Raw genomic sequence first — 17,294 nt, forward strand, 5'->3', positions numbered from 1 at the left:
TGAAAAAGAACAAGTAAAAAATGAAAACCCTTTTAGAGCTTTATTGGAAAATGAAACATCAACTACAACGTTGTACAGAAGCTAAAATATCCTATAACATAGAAATATTGTACCGAACACATGCACAATAAGCACTTAAATGCAATTTATTAAATAAATTATATCTTTCTATCTACAACAAAATTACAGTTGGACAATGTGTAATTTTTATCTGACAGTTATTTTTAAGTGTATTCTTAGTTTTAAAGAACATTCAGCAATGAAAGCTTAACTTCTAGGTATTTAGTTACTAAGACATCAACAACATAACTTCAATCATAGTAATGGATAAAATATCGTTAAAAGGAGTATAAAACAATTAATGTCTTAAAGGAATGAAAAACAGTAAAACTATGGTATGACGAACGAAAATCAACAAAATAAATTTTCAAGCGGAAAAAAACATTTCAATTGTTTTTGTATATCCATGTGTCCGAACTCAATCATAACATAACTAGCCTCATTTGAAGACATTTAATGGGGAGATTTAATACCTCACATTTTATTCGATTATATTTCATAAACATCAATATGAAAAATCCATATCTAATTGGGTCTTGTATGCAAGCTTGTTTCTAAATGGCTGGCTGTTTATTTAGCCTTGCCCTGATTGGCTACTTTCTCCATAGCAGCCTTGACCTGGGCCTCATCGGCTAGATAGTAGTGTTTTACTGGCTTCATGTTGGCGTCCAGTTCATACACAAGGGGGATGCCTGGAAACAGAAAAAGAGTCCATCAGTGACATTGCCAGGCTTCTAGTGGTGTAATGATCTGTGACATCGTCATGCTTCTAGTGGTGAAATGATCAATGACATTGCATGGCTTCTAGTGGTGTAATGATCAGTGACATTGCCAGGCTTCTGTGGCATAATGATCAGTGACATTGCCAGGCTTCTAGTGGTGTAATGATCAATGACATTGCATGGCTTCTAGTGGTGTAATGATCAGTGACATTGCCAGGCTTCTAGTGGTGTAATGATCAGTGACAATGTCAGGCTTTAAGTGGTAAAATGATCGGTGACAATGCCAGGCTTCTAGTGGTATAATGATCAGTGACATTGCCAGACTTCTAGTGGTGTAATGATCAGTGACAATGCCATGCTTCTAGTGGTGTAATGATCAGTGACATTGCCAGGTTTCTAGTGGTGTAATGATCAGTGACAATGCCAGGCTTCTAGTGGTGTAATGATCAGTGACATTGCCAGGTTTCTAGTGGTGTAATGATCAGTAACATTGCCAGGCTTCTATTGGTGTAATGATCAGTGACATTGCCAGGCTTCTAGTGGTGTAATGATCAGTGACATTGCCAGGCTTCTAGTGGTGTAATGATCAGTGACAAAGCCATGCTTCTAGTGTTGTAATGACCAGTGACAATGCCAGGCTTCTAGTGGTATAATGATCAGTGACAATGTCAGGGCTTATAGTGGTGTAATGATCTGTGACATTGTCATGCTTCTAGTGGTGAAATGATCAATGAAATTGCCATGCTTCTGTGGTATAATGATCAGTGACATTGCCAGGCTTCTAGTGGTGTAATGATCAATGACATTGCATGGCTTCTAGTGGTGTAATGATCAGTGACATTGCCAGTCTTCTGTGGTATAATGATCAGTGACATTGCCAGGCTTTTAGTGTTGTAATGATCAATGACATTGCATGGCTTCTAGTGGTGTAATGATCAGTGACATTGCCAGGCTTCTAGTGGTGTAATGATCAGTGACAATGTCAGGCTTCTAGTGGTATAATGATCGGTGACAATGCCATGCTTCTAGTGGTATAATGATCGGTGACAATGCCAGGCTTCTAGTGGTGTAATGATCAGTGACAATGCCAGGCTTCTAGTGGTGTAATGATCAGTGACATTGCCAGGTTTCTTGTGGTGTAATGATCAGTAACATTGCCAGGCTTCTAGTGGTGTAATGATCAGTGACATTGCCAGGCTTCTAGTGGTGTAATGATCAGTGACATTGCCAGGCTTCTAGTGGTGTAATGATCAGTGACAAAGCCATGCTTCTAGTGTTGTAATGACCAGTAACAATGCCAGGCTTCTAGTGGTATAATGATCAGTGACAATGTCAGGGCTTCTAGTGGTGTAATGATCAGTGACAAAGCCATGCTTCTAGTGTTGTAATGACCAGTAACAATGCCAGGCTTCTAGTGGTATAATGATCAGTGACAATGTCAGGGCTTCTAGTGGTGTAATGATCAGTGACAATGTCAGGCTTCTAGTGGTGTAATGATCAGTGACAATGTCAGGGGTTCTAGTGGTGTAATGATCAGTGACAATGCCAGGCTTCTAGTGGTGTAATGATCAGTGACAATGTCAGGGGTTCTAGTGGTGTAATGATCAGTGACAATGCCAGGCTTCTAGTGGTGTAATGATCAGTGACAATGTCAGGGCTTCTAGTGGTGTAATGATCAGTGACAATGCCAGGCTTCTAGTGGTATAATGATCAGTGACAATGTCAGGGGTTCTAGTGGTGTAATAACCAGTGACAATGCCAGGCTTCTAGTGGTGTAATGATCAGTGACAATGTCAGGGGTTCTAGTGGTGTAATGATCAGTGACAATGCCAGGCTTCTAGTGGTGTAATGATCAGTGACATTGCCAGGCTTCTAGTGGTGTAATGACCATTGACAATGCCAGGCTTCTAGTGGTATAATGATCAGTGACAATGCCAGGCTTCTAGTTGTATAATGATCAGTGACAATATCAGGGGTTCTAGTGGTGTAATGCTCAATGACAATGCCAGGGGGTTCTAGTGATATAATGGTCAGTGACAATGACAAAACAAGGAATTTCAAAATATGTTTGGTTTAAATGCAAAAAAAGCTTACATTTAGTTTTTCACCATGTGGCTATAACTATGTTTGTTAACAAAATTGTTTATTATTGTGGCATGTACAAATCAATTATAGATTACGGAGTAAATAAAGAACATCATTCTATAATAACATACATCTTGCTGTTTGCCTGATGCTAGGAGTTGGTTAGCCAGAGTAGTCGATTTTTTCTGTTAGTTAAAGCATTTCATAAAACGAAAAATATATGTTTAAATAAAATGTTTTCATTTTTTCTCCGACAGAATTATTCTTAATATTTGAACAACATGTATGTATGAAGCCTACCTGTTGGAACATTTAATTCAGTGATAGCATCGTCAGATACTTTGTCTAGATATTTAATCAGTGCTCGTAGACTGTTGCCATGGGCAGATATCAGCACCTGCTGGCCGGACTGTAATGAAGAAAAATTGTTAAGACAAGTTCATTAATATAATAGCATATATATTTAATGTGATATTTAAAATGAAAAAAGTAATATCACCAAAAGTTGGTGATAAAATAAAGCAATATTATTGTCTTTCGGAATGTTCTTTTCCTCAACATTTGGAATATATGGGAAATTTGCAATACTCAGACGTATAGTTCAGTTTTAATCAAAATATAATTGTCTATGTCATCTGGCAGGGACAACATCACAAAAGAAATGTATAAAAGAATGATTGTAAAACACATGAAATAACTTTTAAATGATAAAAAATGTCATTGATTCATTATAAACTAGAGCTATCAAAATTGTTACGAGTACCCCCAAACGCCGCCTGGACACAGAATGGTTAAATGTAGAGCACAACAGTCCATGCTGACCAACATTCCTTTGAAGTTTCATGTGAGTATATATATATATATATATATATACACAATACTTTTGGTGCTTCATCTGACATGATTTTTAGACCATTTTTTTTTACTTAGGCAAGGGCCATAACTTGTTAGACTGAGTTAAATTTGAAAGAAATGGCAGGTACACCACATTCCATTCTGACCAACATTCCTATGAAGTTTCACAAGTGTAGATGTAATACTTTGGGTACTACAAGTAACATAAGATTTTTCATACCATTTTTAACTTAATCAAAGGCCATAACTTTTGTGCAATAAGTGGCAGGTGCACCAACACCTATGCCCTACAACAGTCCTATGAAGTTTTAACGGTGTAGGTGCACAACTTAAGGAGCTACATTTGACACAAGACTTTTGCTGCGCAACATGACATGACAAATGCAACTCCTATATAATCCCGAGATATATTTATCTGTTCGTATAATAACTAACCTTGATAGTCGGTACAATGACATCATGCCAGTATGGCAGCACCCTTTCAACCGTGTCCTTCAGACATTCACATAGCGGAACCACTGCCTCGTCATATTGCTGAAATAGAGGTATACAAGAAACTTGAAAATGACCATGTTTGTTAAAAATATAAATTAAAATAATGCATATCATGTGACAACTTTTTAAAGAAAATCAATGCCTTACTAGTGTAAGAATTAGGGACTTGAATTTCAATGACTGTGAAGCTACTGGACAATCTTAAACAACATTTTCTTGACTTAAATGTATACTAAGTAAACAACAAAAATGTGTCTATTATCTATATTTGATAGAGGTCATTTATTATAGAATCATGTACAAATAAGTAGTATAATTTTAATGGTTATGATTTATGTGATTTAAAGATGCACTCTTACTCCCAAATAAGATTTACCATATTTAATAAAATTGTTTTAATTCACCAAAAAGGATTAATAAATGTGGAAAACAATGGTTCTTATGAAGGATACTGTGTTTAATTTGAAATAAAGGTGCAGAAAACAAGCTATTTCGACGATATGAGACTATAGTAGATCACAGTAAATCTTTAAGCGTTCACCAATCATTTGATATTTTTGCATTTCAGTTATTAAATACACGGTTATAAACTTGCTACCGGTATCAATAATTAAAAAAATTCCATAAATGAATTATTTAATAAGAAGTTGATGGTTTATCACCCAAAATGTATGCTTGTTATACATGTGTATGTATTGATTTTGAATAAGACTGTCACTTTAACATATAGGTTATTCTGCCACTCCTATACAAAAACATTGGATTGATTTACGCAATTATAATACAAAACAAGAGCTGTCACAGAGACAGCGCGCTTGACTATTCCGCCGCTTTTCAGTGTAAGGATTTAAAAGTTTTGGCAAAACATGCATGGATCACTGTTAGATTAGATTTCAATGCAATACATGATGTGCGGAGATATTAACATAAATGTGGTTACATGCAAAATTTTAACCAGAATTTTTAAGTGTAATAATAAAGGGCCATTATTTGCAAAACACAGTTATCTAACTTGATTATTCAATTAGGTTGGGTGGTTGAATACCATTGTATAAAGTCTCAATGCAATACATCAAGTAGTTGCTGAGATATTATCCTATGTGTGCTAACATGCAAGACCTTAACCAGAATTTCTAAGTCGCATAATAAAGGGGCAAAAATTATATAATATGAAAGGTAGAGTTATCTTACTTGATTAAGTAAGAAGGTTAAATGGTTGGGAGCCTGTGTGTAAAGTTTCAATGCAATACATGAAGTATTTGCTGAAGCATTATTGACTTTAAAAGTGGTTACATGCAAAATCTTAACCAGAAATTCTATGTTGAATAAAAAAGGGGTCATTATTTGAATTTAATGCAAACTAGAATTATCTTACTTGGTTATTTAAGTAGATTGGATGGTTGAGTACCATTTTATAAAGTCTCAATGCAATTCATTCAGTAGTTGCTGAGATATTAACCTATGTGTGCTTACATGCAAAACCTTAACCAGAATTTCTGAGTCGAATAATAAAGGGCAATTATTTCATTAAATGCAAACTAGAGTTATCTAACTTGGTAAATTAAGTAGGTTGGATGGTTGAGTACCATTGTATCAAGTCTCAATGCAATACCACAAGCAGTTGCTGAGATATTAACCTATGTGTGCTTGCACGCAAAACCTTAACCAGAATTTCTAAGTCAAATAATAAAGGCCTATTATTTGCATTAAATGCAAACTAGAGTTATCTAACTTGGTTAATTGAGTAGGTTGGATGGTTGAGTACCATTGTATAAAGTCTCAATGCAATACCTCAAGTAGTTGCTGAGATATTAACCTATGTGTGCTTGCACGCAAAACCTTAACCAAGGGGTGACGCCGACGCCGACGCTTGGGTGAGTAGTATAGCTCTCCTTATTCTTCCAATAGTCGAGCTTATGACGTAATTTAGTTTTCCAAACCAGCAGTGTTTGAGGGTGTTTTCTTTGATCCCATGTCAAAAACGATTATGGTTTTACCGTTCAGTGCTTAGCTTTCAGATAAGTTACAGCGTTATTCTTTTAATGCATTATGTTATAGAACTCGTCAACATGTAACTAAACAGTTACATCACCCACAACCCGCGTGATTGGAGCTGTACACTTGCACTGAAGCACTTACGTAAATTGTCAGTAATTTAGGTTGTCGGTGCCCTTACTAATATTTATATACATTTGAAAATCTACTGTGTGAACCCAACACTTACGGCATATTTAACCTCCTGGGTGGCTGAACGAGGGTCACTGGGCTCAAGGGCTGGGGGTGGGGTGTCATACGAACGTCTCCAGATCTACAGTATGAGATCATTTTTAGGTACATGATTATAAACTGTCATAATATTTTATCCATTTTGAAATAAGCACAACCATGCAAGTGCTGCACAATTGAAATAGTTACTAGGTTTGTTAAATATATACATTTTGCAAGTTTTCGGGTTGGTAATTTTCAAGATTTTTTTACCCAAGTGCAGCCATCCAAAATTGTTCAAAGTAAGAAAAAGCTACTGACAGCTTGCACCATGTACGGAAAATTGATAGATGTTCAAATCTCGTCTTTTAAGTCATCAACTTTGCACAAGCACAGCTTTCATGTGACAATACTGCGGGGCTCGGGCTATGTTTGAATCAAGTTTCCCGATTTATGCTTATAATGTTGCAGGCATATTGGTATATTTTGGCTGAGATCAACATTATTTTGAAAGAAAAAAGGTTAAAATTTTAATATACATGTAATAATGCAGCTTTATCGGACATTGCATATTCGTGCTAGAGTAAAATCCCTATTCAGATGCTATATCACCTTGACTTGTGCCTCTCCGTGTTTGGCAGCTGTCTCAGACTTATTGAGGCCCTGAAGTCCACCATAGTGGCGTTCATTCAGTCTCCAGTGTCGAACTACGGGGATCCAGTGTAGATCCATCTCATCTTGAATCATGAACAAGGTCTTGAGAGCTCTCTTCAGTACGCTTGTATATGCAATGTCAAATGTGTAGTTTTTCTCTTTCAGCATCTGAAATCATGCAAACATTGATGAGATGATGACTGTTGAAAGCCTGCTTATACTTTGTTACTTGAAAAACTGATTTTAACAACAGTACAATTATGCAGTATGTGTATTTATAGGCTGAACATTTTATGACTTTCTGTAAAATCTACCTCTCTGGACACAAATCTACCTCTCTGGCTCCCCCCGTATAAAAAAATTAAAAATAGTGGTTGTGCATCTTTCTGGTGGAGAGGGGGCAAAAGAGCAGATCCAAGGGGCAGGGTGCACACAACTGTGCGCCCGCCCCCCCCCCCCCCCCCTTAAGCATCCAAGTTTACTTATTATTTCAATATAGGAGAAAAAAGTAATAAAATACATCCCAAATGCATCATTTCGGACAAGAAATTCCTAAAAAAATAAAGCCAACATTTTAACAAAATAAATCTTGGTACTGAGAGAGGGTCCCTCGTCAAAAGTGTACGCCCCAAAGTTACACCCCCTTTTATGCGAAATCCTTGATCCCCATATAGTGCACATCAGACGTTGCTGCCGCCAAATCCTTGAACCACCTCTGCATGAACTGCATGTAATGTAACCTTGTTTGGAAGTTGATTTTCCTTTTAACTCGACAACTGTTCAACTTGTACCTTTCCTGCATTTTTCGCTTCCTCCAGTCCGGTTGGCGACAGATCCGCGTCATACCAGCCACAAAACCGGTTCTCTTTGTTGTACTCACTTTCGCCATGGCGAACGAGAACGATCTTATATTTTGTAGTCATTTTAGATATAAGCAGGAAATCGCGACCTTGGCTAACTCCAGTAATGTGACCCTGACCTTGCAGCTTTGAAAGAGTATTCAAACCCGATAAATCTTGTCTGATAAAGTAGGCAAGGAGTTAATTTAGAAAATCGAATTAAATGAGATCTCAAAAACGATAGTTTAACAACTTTGAAATTTGTAATTTATTTAATATCTTCCTTTATGTTTAAATATCTAAAGTTCAAGACTTTGATATAGTTCATTAAAAAAGAATATCAGAATTTTATAATTTCGGATCTATTGCTCCTTTTCATTCACATCAAAACAGGAAGTGTACAGACTTGCCATGGTTGCAAGTAAACAGGTGCTTTTTAATTTAAAGAAAAGTTATATTTCATCTCCTTTGGAAGTTTAACAAGACCATTCAGCACAATGACTTAGGTAATGATACTCAAATAGGTCAAATTGGAAGATGTGTTTCCTCTCAAGCATTTCATGAAGCTGGTCTGCCAATGTCTCAGACATTGCCTGTGATTTGTGTCAAGTTGTGAAATTGTAAACATGTCAATTCATGTGGCATGTCAATTTTGTCATGCACTGCAGCAGTCATGCCGGGGGGGTGTGTGTGTGTGGTTACAATTGACTGATGCATAATCAGTGCTTATTGTTGCATTGAATTATGCATTTTAAATGTTGACAACAGTCCGAGGACCCGATGCAAATGCGATGTAAATTTCTGTATAAAATAGAGGTATTTCACCTGTCTTCCTAAAACCTAGAATGAGATAAAAAGCTAGTGTATGCCAGACTGGGGATTATCCCCAACAGGTCCTTTCACTTAGCAGGCTGACATCACAGTCCAACTTCTTTTCCCCTTTTAGGACAACAGAAGTCATTTATGGCTCAAATACTGTTTTATTTTAGTTTAAACAGTATTAATTTAGTATCATACAATGCACAATAAACAAATCAGCATGTTGTTGTTCGGATCACAAGCTGTACAGCAACTTATGTAAATCCCTTTCCGATGTTTGGTATTATTACAAACACTCAATAACTTACCCGTACTTAAATTGGTCAAGATCAATATGTTTAAATTACTTTTGTTGTTAAGAAATATACGGTGTTATTAAAAGATATACATGTAACTACTGTCATAATGGAGCTATATATATGACCTCTACGGTCCATGCTTCTTGACCTCTTGTTACCTTGTTGCTCTAAGAATATCATGAAACAATCTGGTATTACCATATTAAATGTCTACAAGAATGCATCGCCTCCTTGTGTTTCCCGGTAATAAATATATGACAACTATAAACCAAGATCAAACTAGATCTTAGGTTCATACTTTGTAAATTTAACTTTTTGTTGCATGGTTTTAAAATTTGGAAAAGAGAAAAACCGTAAACCAAGTCATATACAAAAAACAAAAACAAAAGTTGTCTACTACTCACCTTAATGAACAAACAACAAACGGCAAATGGCAGGTACTTGTTATATGTCAAAAGCATAACTGTCCGAGTTTTTGCCAAAAAGAGTATTTATGTCACTTGAAAAAAAATACCATACAGCTTTATTTTCAACTTTTAATGATGTTTTGAAACATTGAATCATTAAAATAAGTATTTGTGTTTTTTAAAATTTCGCATGAATTTTGTTTTCCTATGTCAGACTCTTAAAAACTTGTATGAATTCAATTGTTATGTTATATAGCTCTAATATATTATTATTATTATTATTATTATTATTATTATTATTATTATTATTATTGTTATTATAATTATAATTATTATTATCATTATTATGTACCTGTATTAGGTTTGTTTAATTTGTATTCAAAGTTACTAAGCTTGTGTGGTATAAAAGTAGATTATTTGTCGATATAATTTATTTTGATTTATTGTTTTACATTTTTACCTTGACATTTGTTCTTGTTCTCAGATTAGAAGACAAAAATGTTCCAGGGGAAGTACAAGATGTGATGAAGTAAAGCAGGATTTAATGAGTTCTTGAAAAAAATCAGGTAATCTGCTTTCTTTGTCTATTTATAATTTAATTCTATAAGTATTCATATATGATATTGTAAAGTATGGTATGTTTGTTAGTACAGATGTGTTATCACGGACCTTATAATAAACCAGCTTTATAGGTCCGTGGTGTTATGTATGTATTTCTTAGGTATCTCATTTTAAAAGTTATTCATATATAAATAAAATATTAATTATTATCAAATATTTATTGAATTGTTAATATAGAAACATTTTATGTTAAAAGCTATACAGTATACCCTTGTGGAGGAAAAATCCCCCAAATTTGGGATCAATACCTCAGTCTCCCAGCGGATGTGGAATATCTCCCAGAATTAAAAACAAAACAAGACAAAAACTTAACACTTATCCTATGTGATTGATCTATCAAAAATTATTATTTCTTAACATTGACTCTTGTTAATTCTCTGTAGACAACAAATCAAAGAAGATGGCTTCTGTCTACCCGGACCAGTCCTACGACTACGACACCGGTTATTCCCATATAGATTATCATGGTGGAGTCAGTTCCTCAGTCAGCTTTTCTGAACGCGAGTATCAGAAAAACCAGATGACCCTCAAGGAAGCTAGATGGGTGGGAGTGCGCAAGAAAGTTCCGGGTATGTCTGGTGTACCCAGCAAGTCGCAAAGCAAAGCGAAGCCAGGAAAGAGTCAGAGTAAATCTCAGAGTAAAGGCCAGAGTTCATTTCTTGAAGGGTATATAGATGAAGAGGATCCATATTTGAAGGTATACAGTTCATAACTATACTATTATATCAGTAAAATTATTTTGTTATGTTATAAAGTTTTGTGGTTTTGAGTTTCCATTTATAGAAGTAATGTATTAAATTTTTTAATAACTTTCTTCTTTATAATACTGATAAAATGTTTACCTTGAGTATATGTTTGAATGAAACATAATCTTTTAATTGATATACACATGTACAAGCAGCTCATTCAAGAGTGTTTTGAACAGTTTTCCGAAGGTGAAATTTTTCTTTTTACTTCAGAAAATCCATGACATGAATGAATTCATCACGCAACACTTTCGACAGAAGGAGTGCCAATACTTTGTGCCAAAAAAGGTTCAAAAGCCAGTCGCAAAACACATCAGGGATCTAAAGTAATTGTCTACCTAACTAAGAATAATATCAAAGTTGTAACATACATGTCTAACAAAGTATTGTAAAATAATATCCCCCAAAAGTAAGTTTTCAACAAGTAATGTACCGGTATGACTGGATTGTTGTTATTAAAATATTAAATTGTGCCTATGAATACCCCAATGGTAATATATCTGTACAAGAATTATGTAGTAAGTAACTCTTATAGCAATCTTTTATGCAATGGTTCTGTCAGCCATGAAATTTTCTTAACTATTGTACGTTGGAAAATCTAGATTATTAGACAGGGGTATGTCGACAGGCAGACAGATGAGCAGGCAATGTTAACAGTTTTTGTTCTGGCTGTAATTTGCCATTCATAGAGAGATTTTAAGATAACATGGCACAAATGTTTTCCATGACAAGACAGTGTGTCGTGTACAAGACCCAATTCCTTGTACTTTACTTTAGGCTGTAACTTTGTCATGCATAGAGGGATTTTAAAATAACTTGGCACATGATGATGTGTCAAGATTAAGCTGAATTACTGTACATCATAGGTCAAGGTCACACCTATGGACATTGGTATATATACCTTGTATTTTTAATTGTCCAGGCTGTAACTTTGTCATTTATGGGGATTTTGAAATAACTTGGCACAGATGTTCACCATGACTAGTGATCCATGCAAGACCCATGTCAAGGTCAAGGTTGCACTTAAGGGTCCTTTGTAAAAATGTCCTATATTTTGGCTTGTCTAGGCTGTAACAAATTGGCCATGCATTAGAAGATTTTGAAATAATTTGGCATACATTTTCACCATTAATGGACAATGTGTGTTGTAAGAGCCATTATCTTTAGGGCAAAGGTCAAGGTCACTTTAGGATCATTGGTCGAAATTCCTTGTAGTGTATTTTGGCTTATCCTTGCTGTAACTTGGCCATGCATTAGAGGATTTTAAAATAACTTGGTGCAAATATTTGACATGACTACACTTATGTCTGAAGTGTAAAGGTCAATTTCACACAAGGGTTATGGTTGAAAATTCCTTGTATTTTTTCTTGTCAAGACTGTTGCATGGTCATGCATTCGGGGAATTCTCCATCTGTATTCTTATCAAATTACATGTACTTAATTTTCCCAAACCCTTTCTTTGCATCAAATAATATTCTTACTGACTAATTTGTTATCTTTCATATTGACCCTTGCTTATAAAAACACAATTACGCCAATGGATTTTTTTGTCTCTGATACTATGCTGTAGAAGTCAATAATATGTCCGGTACGGTAATTTTCATTTTTGTTTAAAAACTGCCCAGTTTTGCCACATTTTGAAATAGATTGGTCTAAATAGTGGATGTTTTTGTTTCAGATGCCAATGTGGGGAGGTTCTCAGTGACCACAAGGCTGTGAGAGATTCGCCTACAGATTATGTTAACATTGTTCCCCAAGGTAGGTAATTGATTGTCTTTTAGTTTTAAATGTAACTACATGTATTCTGTGTTGGTTGTGAGGCAGAAAGCTGAGTTATACATCAATTGCTATCTCAAGAAATAGGCACAACTAGTCTACTGTATAAATATGCTGATTTGATAGTCGATAAGAATTAGCACATTTGATGTAGTTGTCCAGTGGTCCGAATCATCACATGCTCAAATTCTGGATTTTATAAAACAGGGCTTGTCGAATGTTTCTGTTGCCAAGCACTAGTGTAACAATTTATTAAAAACAATAAAAAGTCTAATTTTGATGACTGCCTAATAAAGTATATAAATATGCTTCGTATGTATAATTATGCCTTGTCTAAGAGGTAAATGTTCTCATTTTTAGAACTGCAGGCATTGATGGCCCCTAATAGGAGGTTAGAACCACCGCCAGACAAACTCCCCCAGCCTGCTCGAGCCTGGGATGCAACAAGAGATCTTCAGGTGTCTGTCACAACATCGTTTGGAAAGATGAACTTTGAGAATGTGGAACATGTCGGAGGCAAAAAGCCTGCCAAGGTTCGTACAGGACTGTAGTATGTGTTTTTGTTGTATGTAAGTTGCCTTCCAAGGTTTGTACATGACTGTAGTCTGTGTTTGGGTGTTTGTATATTGCCTGCCAAGGTTTGTATTTGACTGTAGTATGTGTTTGGGTGTTTGTATATTGCCTGCCAAGGTTTGTACATGACTGTAGTCAGTGTTTGGTGTTTGTATGTTGCCTGCCAAGGTTTGTACTTGACTGTAGTCTGTGTTTGGGTGTTTGTATGTTGCCTGCCAAGGTTTGTACTTGACTGTAGTATGTGTTTGGGTGTTTGTATATTGCCTGCCAAGGTTTGTACATGACTGTAGTATGTGTATGGGTGTTTGTATATTGCCTGCCAAGGTTTGTACTTGACTGTAGTCTGTGTTTGGGTGTTTGTATATTGCCTGCCAGGGTTTGTACTTGACTGTAGTCTGTGTTTGGGTGTTTGTATGTTGCCTGCCAGGGTTTGTACTTGACTGTAGTCTGTGTTTGGGTGTTTGTATGTTGCCTGCCAAGGTTTGTACTTGACTATAGTCTGTGTTTGGGTGTTTGTATGTTGCCTGCCAGGGTTTGTACTTGACTGTAGTCTGTGTTTGGGTGTTTGTATGTTGCCTGCCAGGGTTTGTACTTGACTGTAGTCTGTGTTTGGGTGTTTGTAAGTTGCCTGCCAAGGTTTGTACATGACTGTAGTCTGTGTTTGGGTGTTTGTATATTGCCTGCCAAGGTTTGTACTTGACTGTAGTATGTGTTTGGGTGTTTGTATATTGCCTGCCAAGGTTTGTACATGACTGTAGTCTGTGTTTGGGTGTTTGTATGTTGCCTGCCAGGGTTTGTACTTGACTGTAGTCTGTGTTTGGGTGTTTGTATGTTGCCTGCCAAGGTTTGTACTTGACTGTAGTCTGTGTTTGGGTGTTTGTAAGTTGCCTGCCAAGGTTTGTACATGACTGTAGTCTGTGTTTGGGTGTTTGTATGTTGCCTGCCAGGGTTTGTACTTGACTGTAGTCTGTGTTTGGGTGTTTGTATGTTGCCTGCCAAGGTTTGTACTTGACTGTGGTCTGTGTTTGGGTGTTTGTATGTTGCCTGCCAAGGTTTGTACTTGACTGTGGTCTGTGTTTGGGTGTTTGTATGTTGCCTGCCAAGGTTTGTACATGACTGTAGTATGTGTATGGGTGTTTGTATATTGCCTGCCAAGGTTTGTACTTGACTGTAGTCTGTGTTTGGGTGTTTGTATGTTGCCTGCCAGGGTTTGTACTTGACTATTGTCTGTGTTTGGGTGTTTGTATGTTGCCTGCCAAGGTTTGTACTTGACTGTGGTCTGTGTTTGGGTGTTTGTATGTTGCCTGCCAAGGTTTGTACTTGACTGTGGTCTGTGTTTGGGTGTTTGTATGTTGCCTGCCAAGGTTTGTACTTGACTGTAGTATGTGTTTGGGTGTTTGTATGTTGCCTACCAAGGTTTGTACTTGACTGTGGTCTGTGTTTGGGTGTTTGTAAGTTGCCTGCCAGGGTTTGTACTTGACTGTAGTATGTGTTTGGGTGTTTGTATATTGCCTGCCAGGGTTTGTACTTGACTGTAGTCTGTGTTTGGGTGTTTGTAAGTTGCCTGCCAGGGTTTGTACTTGACTGTAGTATGTGTTTGGGTGTTTGTATATTGCTTGCATAGTATTTCACACATATTAGGAATTTGTTGTCTGGCACCAGTGTGTAAGGCATCATTGTTCTAGGTGCCAAACTTTCATGTTAGTTTTCTAACATGAACGTTTCATATCCAATCTTTACTAAACTTGCTTACGCTATTTATGGGCATTAATTCTCTTGTTAAAGATTTTTTTTCAATGTTTTATTGATATTTATTGTTTTCCATTCCTTCTCTCCAGTATGTGCGTATCACTGATGAAGCTGATGTTGGTCAACTCCTGGACATGATGAAGATCCACTGGCGAATCATGGAGCCACAAGTACCAAATCTCGTCATCTCGGTTGTTGGAGGAGCAAAGAATTTCAAGCTGGATGGCCGCATGCGAGATGTTTTCTCTACTGGTCTTATCAAGGTCATTGTTGTTGAGAATTTCACAGTCTGAGCTAGTCTGGGGTTTTTTATGAAACAAGTCTACGTATTGTAACATCCTTTGTGTCATCGGCATCATTGTGCATTTTTTATGCCCCCACAAAGTGGCGGCATATAGGGTTGCCCTTGTCCGTACGTACGTACGTACGTACGTCTGTCTGTCTGTCTGTCTGTACGTACGTACGTCCCGAAGATTGTTTCCGATCTAATTCTTGAAAACCGTTTGTCCAATCCTCACCAAACTTTAAACACATGTTTGTGACCATAATGTCTTGATCAAGTTCGATAGTCATGGAAATCGCTTTAGTCATTTAGGAGTTACGGCCCTTTTTTGCCAAAAATACTTCAAAAATATATTCCGATCTAATTCTTGAAAACCGTTTGTCCAATCCTCACCAAACTTTAAACACATGTTTGTGACCATAATATCTTGATCAAGTTCGATAGTCATGGAAATCGCTTTAGTCATTTAGGAGTTACGGCCCTTTTTTGCCAAAAATACTTCAAAAATATATGTTTCCAATCTAATTCTTGAAAACTGTTTGTCCAATCCTCACCAAACTTTAAACACATGTTTGTGACCATAATATCTTGATCAAGTTCGATAGTCATGGAAATCGCTTTAGTCATTTAGGAGTTACGGCCCTTTTTTGCCAAAAATACTTCAAAAATATATGTTTCCAATCTAATTCTTGAAAAGTATGTGTCCAATGTGGATCCAACAAGTTTTTTCCTGCCTGAATGGCGCCATATAACCTATACAGTCTTGCGATGCCGTAAAACCCAACTCAACTCAACTTATCCTATATGTGCAGATTATCCTGAATAATCATTATGGCTTATTTTCTGTGACAAAAAATCGAAGTGGGGGCATCCGTGTCCTATGGACACATTTCTAGTTTTACCTTGACCATAACTCAAAATGTGTTTGAGATATTCAAAAATGATACTTGGTACATATGTTGCCACTGGCAATAGGCACATGTACAGCAAGGCACATAACTCTGGCTTCAATAATTGTTGAGTTATGCCCCTTTTGACTGAAATATAACATACAAGATTGAGTGTTTGCTTGGCAGTGCTCTGTTTTTTTATCAAAATAGAAAATAGATTTTCACAAGTCACAATTGACAAATTGTATATCTGGTCAAGTCCTTGCATTCGCGACAGGTTTACTGTGTTCTTACTAGAGGTAAAGACTATAAACTATTCCTTACTTCTGAAGACCATGCATTGTTAACAAAGTTTTATTTTATGAAATTATCAGATGTGCTTCACATGTTTTTTTTAAACCAGTGAAAACTACAGGGACAATCTCAATACATGCTGTTTTGATTTAGACTCTTTTCTACAGGAAGCAGCAGACTATAAGCACAGTTTTATAATTATAAAAATGGAGTTATTTTTGGTTACTTTGCACATCAAAGTTACATGTAATCAGATTGTTATGTATTTGAGGAACCCTTTTATTTTAATAGAGACCTTTGGATGGCGACTCTCCATGGTCAGAGAAATAGAAAATTGCTAAACAATAATGATTTTACATACAGTATGCTATTAACAAATGTTGACTCAATTTCTTTGTGATTTATCCTTTTAAGACTGCACAAAATAATATTTTTAACAGCAGTGGACAGCAATATTTAGGTATTTAAAAAATTCTTTCAAGAATATATTGAATGTTTTGAAAATATATTTTTTGCAGAAAAACTGACATAGTGCAATGTTCTAATATTGATTGTTCTATAATTGCAGGCAGCAAAGACTACCTCGGCATGGCTAATAACCTCCGGATTCAACATGGGCGTGATGAAGTCTGTAGGTCAGGCTGTTAGGCAGGGGCAGTCGTTCTGCTGGGACGATGATCGTATGGCCCACGTGCTGCGCTGTATCGGCATCGCCCCCTGGGGATATGTGAAAGATAGAAAGGTTTTGGAAGGAAACAATAATGAGGTGAGTTTGAAGTAGAATATATTGTATCAGTCTGAATTTCTTGATTTCAATATTAACAAAATTAAGATGCGTGTGAAAGTTTACTGTTTCAAATGCCAAGCTTGTATGCATTAAAATCCATGTACAATTTTTATGCAGATATGAAGGTTTCTTTTT

General features: G+C 36.3%; 2 protein-coding genes across 2 annotated transcripts in view; one reads left to right on the forward strand and one right to left on the reverse strand.

Moving 5' to 3' along the window:
- Positions 1 to 25: 25 nt before the first annotated feature.
- On the reverse strand, positions 26 to 8,066 carry LOC128210195 (probable phosphoglycerate mutase). Its single transcript, XM_052914374.1, has 6 exons — positions 7,868 to 8,066; positions 7,035 to 7,244; positions 6,442 to 6,525; positions 4,158 to 4,256; positions 3,168 to 3,276; positions 26 to 752 (listed from the first exon to the last, which is right to left on the reverse strand). The coding sequence occupies exons 1-6, from the start codon at positions 7,997 to 7,999 to the stop codon at positions 631 to 633; spliced, it is 756 nt and encodes a 251-aa protein (XP_052770334.1). The 5' UTR covers positions 8,000 to 8,066; the 3' UTR covers positions 26 to 630.
- A 250-nt stretch (positions 8,067 to 8,316) lies between these two features.
- Positions 8,317 to 17,294, forward strand: part of LOC128210291 (transient receptor potential cation channel subfamily M member-like 2) — a 34,610-nt gene continuing 25,632 nt past the window's right edge. The window contains exons 1-8 of the mRNA XM_052914548.1: positions 8,317 to 8,421; positions 9,925 to 10,006; positions 10,445 to 10,758; positions 11,021 to 11,133; positions 12,486 to 12,565; positions 12,944 to 13,116; positions 14,995 to 15,168; positions 16,941 to 17,138. Coding sequence (XP_052770508.1) covers positions 10,462 to 10,758; positions 11,021 to 11,133; positions 12,486 to 12,565; positions 12,944 to 13,116; positions 14,995 to 15,168; positions 16,941 to 17,138 — 1,035 coding nt within the window. The 5' untranslated portion in view covers positions 8,317 to 8,421; positions 9,925 to 10,006; positions 10,445 to 10,461. The remainder of the gene's footprint in view (positions 8,422 to 9,924; positions 10,007 to 10,444; positions 10,759 to 11,020; positions 11,134 to 12,485; positions 12,566 to 12,943; positions 13,117 to 14,994; positions 15,169 to 16,940; positions 17,139 to 17,294) is intronic.

The sequence above is a fragment of the Mya arenaria genome, chromosome 12, assembly GCF_026914265.1.
Source record: "Mya arenaria isolate MELC-2E11 chromosome 12, ASM2691426v1".
NCBI lineage: Eukaryota > Metazoa > Mollusca > Bivalvia > Myida > Myidae > Mya > Mya arenaria.